Source organism: Leptonychotes weddellii, unplaced genomic scaffold (genome assembly GCF_054177405.1).
Source record: "Leptonychotes weddellii isolate Sample4059 unplaced genomic scaffold, ASM5417740v2 HiC_scaffold_7672, whole genome shotgun sequence".
NCBI classification, from domain to species: Eukaryota; Metazoa; Chordata; class Mammalia; order Carnivora; family Phocidae; genus Leptonychotes; species Leptonychotes weddellii.
Window position 1 is genome coordinate 1 of NW_028046872.1, and position 9277 is coordinate 9277.

At 40.2% G+C, this 9277-nt stretch overlaps 1 protein-coding gene across 1 annotated transcript; it reads right to left on the reverse strand.

Annotated features, from left to right (window-relative positions):
- Positions 1-2378: 2378 nt before the first annotated feature.
- On the reverse strand, positions 2379-9245 carry LOC102728762 (uncharacterized). The gene is made up of 3 exons (XM_081811441.1): positions 7052-9245; positions 6077-6159; positions 2379-5585 (listed from the first exon to the last, which is right to left on the reverse strand). Exons 1-3 carry the CDS (start codon positions 7089-7091, stop codon positions 4803-4805), a joined length of 906 nt encoding a protein of 301 aa, XP_081667567.1. The 5' UTR covers positions 7092-9245; the 3' UTR covers positions 2379-4802.
- Between the last annotated feature and the right edge of the window lie 32 nt (positions 9246-9277).

Sequence of the window (9277 nt, forward strand, 5' to 3'; positions counted from 1 at the left end):
CCACATCTTCTTTATCCATTCATCTGTCGATGGGCATCTTGGCTCTTTCCACAGTTTGGCTATTGTGGACATTGCTGCTATAAACATTGGGGTGCACGTACCCCTTCGGATCCCTACATTTGTATCTTTGGGGTAAATACCCAGTAGGATGCACTTGCTTCTTAAAAGTGAATGCACACAGGATTCTGGTTAGTCATCTTGCTTGGAGAAACTTTCAAGAGGAAGATCGGTAGAACAAATTATAGACAGCTCTCAACAACAGATTTTCACGGTGTTGCAACTGATACTTTGTTTTTAAAAAGATTTTATTTGACAGAGAAAGAGGGAGAGCGAGCGAGCACAAGTCGGGGGAGATGCAGAGAGGGAAGGAGAAACAAGCAGACTCCATGCTGAACGCAGAGCCCGATGCGGGGCTTGAGCTCACAACCCTGAGATCATGACCTGAGCTGAAATCAAGAGTTGGGCAGGCACTCAACTGACTGAGCCACCCAGGCACCCCGCAACTGATACTTAATCATTTTTCTCACTTCTACTATCCCATCCTAGTTTCCCTTCACCCTTGACTACAACCTCTGCTGGACTAGGTAGCTTACTTGGAGGGATGATCCAGATCCTCACCCCTGAGTCTGAACACCTGGTCAACATGCCCTTCTCAGGATACAGCTGCTACATTTACTTATCAACAAAATTGGGGAGACATCCCAAAGGACCTGAGTGCCAAATGTCTTCTCTGCCCTCACGGTACAACAGAAGCCCCACATCTTCTGGCACAGGATCACCTATGCCAGAAGCCAGGGTGACTTCTTTCCTCAGGTGCTGGTCTCATAGCAATCGTAAAGGTCAGTGGGACCCTTACTTTGCTGGCAAGTGTTCCCCCTCTGGAAACTAGAGCTTTTGGGTTATTTTGTGTGCTTTCCTCCCAAGAGCCCACGACCCATCTTATATGAACACTTGTGAAGGCAACTGTTCTAGACTATAGGTGGGAGCATCAATGCTTTGACAGTACCCAAGACAGTACAGTAACTGATAGAATTCAGAGTAGATTCTGAGAAGCAAAAGCAGTGAACAGTTCTGGATAGCTTCCATTTGCCCCAGTGGACCCACTTTCTCTACCTTGTTGAACTAGTAACGTTAACCAATATGAGCTACATCAATGGGCTTCCTTGCCTTGTGGCCTCTGGTTGGGTTTGGTCAATGGGGAGCCTGGGCATGAAATCAGAAGGATGAAAGAAGATGAAGTCTAGCTTTGGCTATTTCTTGCAGAATGTGGGGCTGGATGCTACCCCTTACCTCCCAGCTCCTGGAATGCAGTTCTCTCCTGTCTCTGGATTTCAGTAATTGTTCCCTTCTCTTGTCCTTTCAGGCTCAGGGATGTTAATAGAGCCCTGCCCTTACCAGCTACTAGGTACCAAACATTTCTTGTGGTTTCCCTACATCCTGTCCACAATGCAGTGAGTAACCCCTTTATTAAAAATCTCCTTGAATTGTCCTCATCTGTGTCAGTTGTTTTCCGTTGGGACTCTGACTGATATGCCCACTCATTCCAAGTATAAGAAAAAGTCCTAATGTGACCCATAAAACCCAAGATCAGGATCCACCACGTCTCTGACCACATCATCTACCACACCTTCACTATCCCCAACTTGTTCTACTCCAGTCTCATTGGCTTCTATGCTGTGGGACTTTGCATGCCAAGACTGCTCTTGCTACACAAATTCATGACTCACTGTCTCAACTCATTAAGGCCTCCACTCAAGTGTCCCTTATCTAAGAGGCTTTCCCTTCCTATTTTATATACAAGGGCAAGATCCCAATCCCCCTCAGCTATTTTATAATGCTTTGCTTTTCTGCTCAACACTTATATTAGCATGTTTTGATTCTTCTATAATCTGTCTTTCCCCCATTAGAATGTAAGTGCTTCAGTAGCAAAACTTGAGTTTCATTCATTGCTATAAACACCAGTGTCTTAAACAGTGCCTGGCATATAGATTATACTCAGTAGATAGACTAGTGGTTAAGAGCATGGATTGTCTGGGTTCAAATCTGGGCTCTACCATTTACTAGCCAGGGAGCTCAGGCAAGTTACAGGTATACCATGTTAGTTTTCTCTACTGTAAAATGGGGATAATAATAGTACATACTTCCTTAAGCTTATATTGAGTACTCAATAATATCCATAAGGCATTCGGAAGAGTGCCTCATCTATAGGAAGGGCTATGTAAATGTTTAGTCATTTATTAATGTACTGAAATAATCCACTATAAAAAAATGATCCCAACATAAAAAGGAACAATTCACAAGAAAAAAAAAACCTAATCCTGAACGTACTTATACATCAAAATATATAAAGAAAAAGATGACAGAAATGACAAAAAAAGTGTGAATCCATATCCATAGCAGAAGACTTTAATACATATCTACCACTAAATAAATTTGAGGACAAAAATCTCAATGTACATACTACATCTGAAAACACAATTAGCTTGAGTTAATGGGCATATACTCTACATCTAAAACTTAGAGAATATACATTATTTTCAAAGAAACATGAAACACTTAAAAAATGTGACCAACAAATAGGTTTACTAGTTAGATATTGCATTCAGCTGGACATGAACAGAATACCACCTCAAAAACAAACCAAAAAAAAAAAAAAAGACTTTGGCTTCAACCAGTTAGAGGTTACTTTTAATCATATAGGACAAGTCTGGGAACAAGCAGTCCAGAGCTGATTCCACCAATCAGAAGTTTTGGGGGAGCCCATATCATTGTGATTTTTTGCTGCCCTATGGTTTCTGTCATCATGATCAAAACAGAGCTCTTCCAACTCTTGGCCTTGAGTCCACTTTCAAGAGAAAGAACGGGTAAGACGAACAGGATATAGGTGAGGCAAACAAGTCAGATGACGTTCTTCTCCCCAGGGACTTCTACCTACTTCTCGTGGTCAGCAGAGTAAGGCAATAGCCCTCTGAGCTTCAAAGAAGCCTTGCAGATTGAGTATTTTCAATCCTACTCATTGACAACTTGAACAACAACAAAAACATTTTTAAAAAGTAAATAAGTAGGGGAGAATGGACATTGGGAAAGAAGCTGAACAAAATGCCATACTAGGGTAGAAAGATAAAAAAGAATCAGCATCATAAATCCACTTACCTGACAAAGATGCCATTAAACTAGAAAAAGTATATTGTAAATAGAATCTAGTTTCCACTACAATAAACAAATTCACTCAGGAGATAATCAGAAATGCCTTTCTGGATATACTACATACTGACGTTTTAAAAGAGTAAATTATAGCAAACATATTACATACAAAACTATGGGACATAACTTAAGGTTTATTTTTGGGTACGGCTATAGATATGTGTTTATACTAAAACAAAAAGACTGAAAGCTAACGTACTAGTGGCCCAATCTTAGGATGAGACATTGATAAAGGTAATCCCACACTCACTATTTATTCTTTCGGTTCCTAGTTTATTTTGTGGCCACTCAGTAAAGAGCTGAGGCATCCTCATACTGACTACTTCTCTAGGGTCTGCCTCCAATGTAAGTTCTCACAAATCAACAAAGAATCACTGCAAGATTTTTCCAAATTAATACACTGACAAGTTTTGCATCCAGAGAAAACTTCGTATTTTTCCTACTGTACGAGGTATTATTCAAGGCATTCCCTCAGTCTTTATATTCATGAGTGTCTGCAGTGAATTCTCAGTTTCCTAAGGAATGTGGAAAAATGACTTTCCGGGACCGATGACATTCAACAGGACCTTCTCTCCGGGATAAATCCTCATGCTTCTTAGAAACTGAGAGAACATTCAAGGCTTTCCCACAGCAATTGTGTTCAGATTATCTCCCCATCTTTTGCTCAGTAATGCAAACACTTGTGCTGAAGGGTTTTCCACCTTCTTTCTGTGAATATTCCTCTGTAGTGATTTCTTACATGTGCTCTCAGGGATGGGTGTCCCTGAAGGCTTTTGCACTCTGATGATATTCATAAGGTTTTCTCCTCAGTGTGAACTGTCATGTGACTCCCTAGAAATATCACGAAGGCTTTCCTACAGCTACCGCATTCCTCAGGTTTCTCCCCGGAAGTAATCTTTTGTGCACATTAGGGTGAGTCTGAGTTGAAAGCTTACCACAAAGACTGCACGCTTGCGGTTTCTCTCCAGAGTGAATTAACATGAGTTGGCGAAGGCTCCTTCATATAGAACAGACTGAAAGAATGAGAATGGCAAGCTTCTCAGATGGTTCCTTACGATCTGTCTCCTACTATACATACCCTGTATAGTTTCTTTCCACATTGTGTGAGCAATACAGTCTGCAAGAAGTGATCATATGTCCTTCTGAGGCTACGTTGAAAAAGACAATGTGGCTTGTGCGTTAGCTCTCCCACAGATCAAATGCTTTGGGAGGAACCTGCTGCTACATCATAAAGATACTTAGCCCTGTGGAGAGTGAGGTAATGAAGGTTCCCTGCCAACAACTGGCATTAACCTGCCAGACATGTGAGTGATCCACTTTGGAAGTAGATTCTTCAGCAGTAAAGCCTCAGATGAGTGTTGCTCCAACTGACTTCTTGACCTCACTTCATGACAGATCCTGAGCCAGAACTACACAGCTAAGCTGCTTCCAAATTCCTGACCTACAGAAACTGTGAGATAATTAATGTACGTTGTCTGAAGCCACTATGGTTTGGAGGGAAATTTGTTATGGAGCAACAGATAACTCATACATCCAGTGAGTTACCATCAGTTGTCTGAGAATTAAGAAATCAATGACTGCTTTCCCAGTTATTGTATTCATATCCACCTATTATGAATTCTCTTGTGCACAGAAAGGTAAGAGTTAGTGGTGAAAGATTTTCCACAATGATTACATTCGTAGGGTTTTTCTCCAGTGTGAGTTCTCACGTGTTTCTTAACAGCTGAGAGATTATTAAATGCTTTCCCACAGTTACTGCATTCATAGGGTTTCTCTCCAGTATGAATTCTCTTGTGCACAGTAAGAGAAAAGCTACTGCTAAAGGATTTTCCACACTGATTACACTCGTAGGGTTTTTCTCCAGTATGAGTTCTCATGTGCTGTGTCAGATATGAGCTCTTCCTAAAGGCTTTCCCACAGTCGTGGCACTCATAAGGTTTCTCCCCTGTATGAATACTATTGTGCCCAGTAAGGGAGGACCTCGTGCTGAAGGCCTTGCCACACTGATTACATTCATGGTGATTCTCTCTCGTATGAATTCTCTTGTGGCTTTTGAGGTTACAACTAGTGCGAAAAACATGAAAACACTGATTACATTCATAGGGTTTTTCTCCAGTGTGAATTCTCACGTGCAGTCTAAGGGATGAGGGATCATTGAAGGCTTTCCCACAGTCATTGCATTCATAGGGTTTCTCCCCATTATGTATTCTCTTATGAATAGTAAGGTAAGATCTACTGCTAAAGGATTTGCCACACTGATTACAGTCATAGGGTTTTTCTCCAGTATGAATTCTCTTGTGCTGAGTGAGGTTAGATTTTGTGCTGAAGACTTTAAAGCACTGATTACATTCGTTGAGTTTCACTCCAAGATGATTTCTTTCCTGTTGATTAAGAGATGAATGATAACTATAATTTATAGTATTTTTAATATTCAATTAATTTTATGCATATGAACTCTTTCCTAGGAATTCTGTTACATTATTACAATTGATGTTTTGGCTATTTTCAGTGCTTGTATATGGCTTCTGCCCAGTCTGAACTCTTAGAAGTTAAAAAAGATGGATGCTTTGCCACAAGTCCTTATCATATTCATAGAACATCTTCCGATAAACTCTGATAAACCACTTTGTATTTCAACAGTCAATATCTTAGTCACATTTAAGGAAATATTTACTTGTGGAAACTCCCAGTGAAGAAACAAGTTTGGAGCTAACTTATAGTTTTCTCCAAATTCACAACTTTTCACAGTATCTCTCCAGAGACACAATTTCATATTGTGTAAATGACTTTCCTTTAATGACTGTTTACTTTGTGACTTTCCTAACTTATTCTCCTACTGTGAAAAACCAGAAATCAGCCATGTTAGTCTTACCGCTTTTATACCATTGGAATGTTCTTTTCTAAAATCATGCTTCTTAGGAGTTAACCATTTGGCTTTAAGTACAGTCTCCAAATCTGGAAAAAAAAAAAAATTTAAGTTGATGGAGAAAAGAAATAGTAAAGTGCACACATGAGTAAACACAGACTCTGAGGGATCAGCATTTTTGAGGAGGTTTGCCATGCAAGGGATAAGAGTATGAAGAGTATAGATATTTAAAAAGTGGTTTTGAAGGATTAAGACTGATCAGAGATTGGGGTGCCTGGGTGGCTCAGTCGTTAGGCGTCTGCCTTCAGCTCAGGTCACGATCCCAGGGTCCTGGGATCAAGCCCCCCATCGGGCTCCCTGCTCGGCCAGGAGCCTGCTTCTCCCTCTCCCACTCCCCCTGCTTGTGTTCCCTCTCTAGCTGTCTGTCTCTCTCTCTCTGTCAAATAAATAAAATAAAATCTTTAAAAAAAAAAAAAAAAGACTGATCAGAGATCTACAGAGGAAGGGATTATCAGGAATGCAAAGTAGGAAGGCACTGGACAAAGTGTTCATATGAGATTTACTTAAAAAGGAAAAGGACTATTATAGCATTGTATGGTGACAGATGGTAGCTACACTTGTGGTAAGCAGAGTATAACTTATAAACTTGCCAAGTCACTACACTGTACACCTGAAACTAATGTAACACTGTATGTAACTACACTTCAGTTAAAAAAAAGAAGGAGAAGAGCTATGTCTTTTTTTTTCCCCATCTGACTCCAAGGTAACCTATGAGATGTTGAAGAGAAAGGTAAAAAGGAAAGAAAGAACGGACACAAGGAAGCTCATACCCAACGTTCTTGGCCATCTTGGTCAGAGAAGAGTACATTGTACAAACTTCCCTGTTGGACATTTCCTAAATGTAATACTCCCATGCCCCAAATCACTGGCCAGAGCTATTCCTCAAAAAGACTCACATCCACCTGTCCACCTGGTGCTCACCTGGACAGGTGCCTGGAAGAATTCCTCGCTCCTCTGTCATCACTTTGTCTTCTTGCTCCAAATGGGAGATCAGACTGGGTTTACCAATATGATACCCTATTCATGGAGACAAGACACACGGCGTTGGGTCACCTGTCACTCCAGGTGACAAGCAACCCCGTGAAACTGGAGCCAATGATTCTGAAGATGATCAAGTACGACTTTTGCAGCAGTGGAATAAGTACACATAAATTGTCATGAATATAGTAACTCCCAAGAAACCAAAATTCAAGCACACTCAATATCCAGGTGACAGGACATAAACAGTCCCAAAGTCCACGTCCAAGTTTACATACATACTTCAGAAGCTCTAAAGCTTTTAACCATGGAGAATATAAAGTCAGGGTAAGGAACAGCTATTCAGTTCACAGGGAAGGCATCAGACAGAAAGCTCCAGGAGGGTGGGGACCACGTCTGTCTCATTCACCACTGTATGATGAATACACCGTATTCCTAAACCCAGCATAGACCCAGGAACTCAGAAGTGCTTCAGAAAGACCAGTGAGAAGTAACAACAGTGAAAACTGAGGGATACTGAACCAGAAGTCCATAACTCTACAAAAACAGTGAATAAAGTGGGGAAAACCATTAGAATCAGCTTTATCAGAACTTTGGAAACTTACCAAAAGTTTACAGCAACTTGGAAAATGTTTAATCAAGAACAACAACCAGCTGACATTTTCACTAACCCTTGTCTCATCCTCTATTCCCTGCTTTGGCTGTGACCTTGAAGATCACAGCCCACATTCCTACTAGCAGAGGGAGCAGGATGGACGTTATTCTCAAAGTTCTGTGGTTGTTTGTTTTGATCTTTCTGAAGGTTTGACTCAAAGGGCTTGCCTTTATCTAATCTCAAACTCTCCGCGGGCTGTGCTGGGGACTCAGGGGGCATGTGCTGAACACATTTCAAGGCAAATATATTAGCCACACTGCCTGAGGCCTATGAAATAGTACAGGAAAACAAAAGACTAACCAAGGAGCTTGGGAGGAAAAGTGAGGAATAAAATGTTTTGGGGAATTTTTAAAAGTTTCCCTCCCATTTCTTTGAATCTGAGAAGGCCAGGATTGGGCACATGCTCAGAAAAGAAAGTGAAAATTATGGCAGAGTTGTAAACTGCCTGCTGATTTTGAAGGTATATCCCTATACACACACACAGAACACATCTGCAGAGACCACAGGTTTTTTACTTTTTGTTTGAGGCCTTCAAGAAAATCTCTGACAAACTACTAGCTAACCATGAGGTTAACATAAGTCTTCAGGGACCACACATGACAAATACAGACATTACAAAATTAGTTCAGGAGTATCATTAAACATACATACGACAAGCAACAACAACAGATTTTGGTGATGGGGAAAAATCCGATTCCAGAATTGCCATATAATAATGTTCCAAATGTCCATTTTCAACAACAAAATTCTGAGGCAGGCAAAGAAACAAAAGTGTGGCCCATTACAGAAAAAAAAAATTCCTCCCTGAGGAAGCCCAACCACCAGACTTCTAGTCAAAGAATTTAAATCAACTAAAGTACATCAAAGACCAAAAGAAAACTGTGTATAAAGAATAAAGGAAACCATAAGGATGAATTCTCATGAAATAGAATACATGTTAAAGAAATAGAAATTACAAAAAGAAACTACATAGAAATTTTGGAGTTGAAAAGTACAAAAACTGGTATGAAAAAGTCAGAAGAGGTGTGTCCAACAGCATATGTGAGCAGGCAGAAGAAAGAATCAATAAGCATGAAGACAGGACAATTTATATTACACCTCACTGGAAGAACAGAAAGAAAAAAAGAATGAAAAAAATATGAACAGAGCCCTAAAGACCTGTGGGATATCATCCAACATACCAACACACATATCATGGGAGTTCCTTAAGTGGAGAAGAGAATGAGGTAGAAAGAATATTTGAAGAAATAATGGCCAAAACCTTCCAAAAAACTGATGAAAGACACAAATGTACACAACCAAGAAGCTTAAGAAACCTCAAGCAGGCTAAACTGAGAGACACAGAAATCACTAGCATATCTGTCCTACAAGAAATGCTAATGGGAGACTTTCAGACTGAAATGAAAGGATAATGGTTATTAACTCAAATCCACACAAAGAAATAAAGAACCTGACAAATGAAAATATGCAAGCCAATAATAATTATATTTTTGGCTTGAAATTCTCCTCTTTTT

What these genes read in the sequence shown, in the direction of transcription:
- LOC102728762 (XM_081811441.1), bottom strand. Translation starts at nt 7,091, where the DNA reads ATGACAGAGGAGCGAGGAATTCTTCCAGGCACCTGTCCAG. An exon ending in TCTTCCAGGCACCTGTCCAG is followed by an intron (nt 6,160 to 7,051) that starts GTGAGCACCAGG and finishes TTTTTTTTCCAG; the next exon opens with ATTTGGAGACTGTACTTAAA. An exon ending in ATTCCAATGGTATAAAAGCG is followed by an intron (nt 5,586 to 6,076) that starts GTAAGACTAACA and finishes CTTAATCAACAG; the next exon opens with GAAAGAAATCATCTTGGAGT.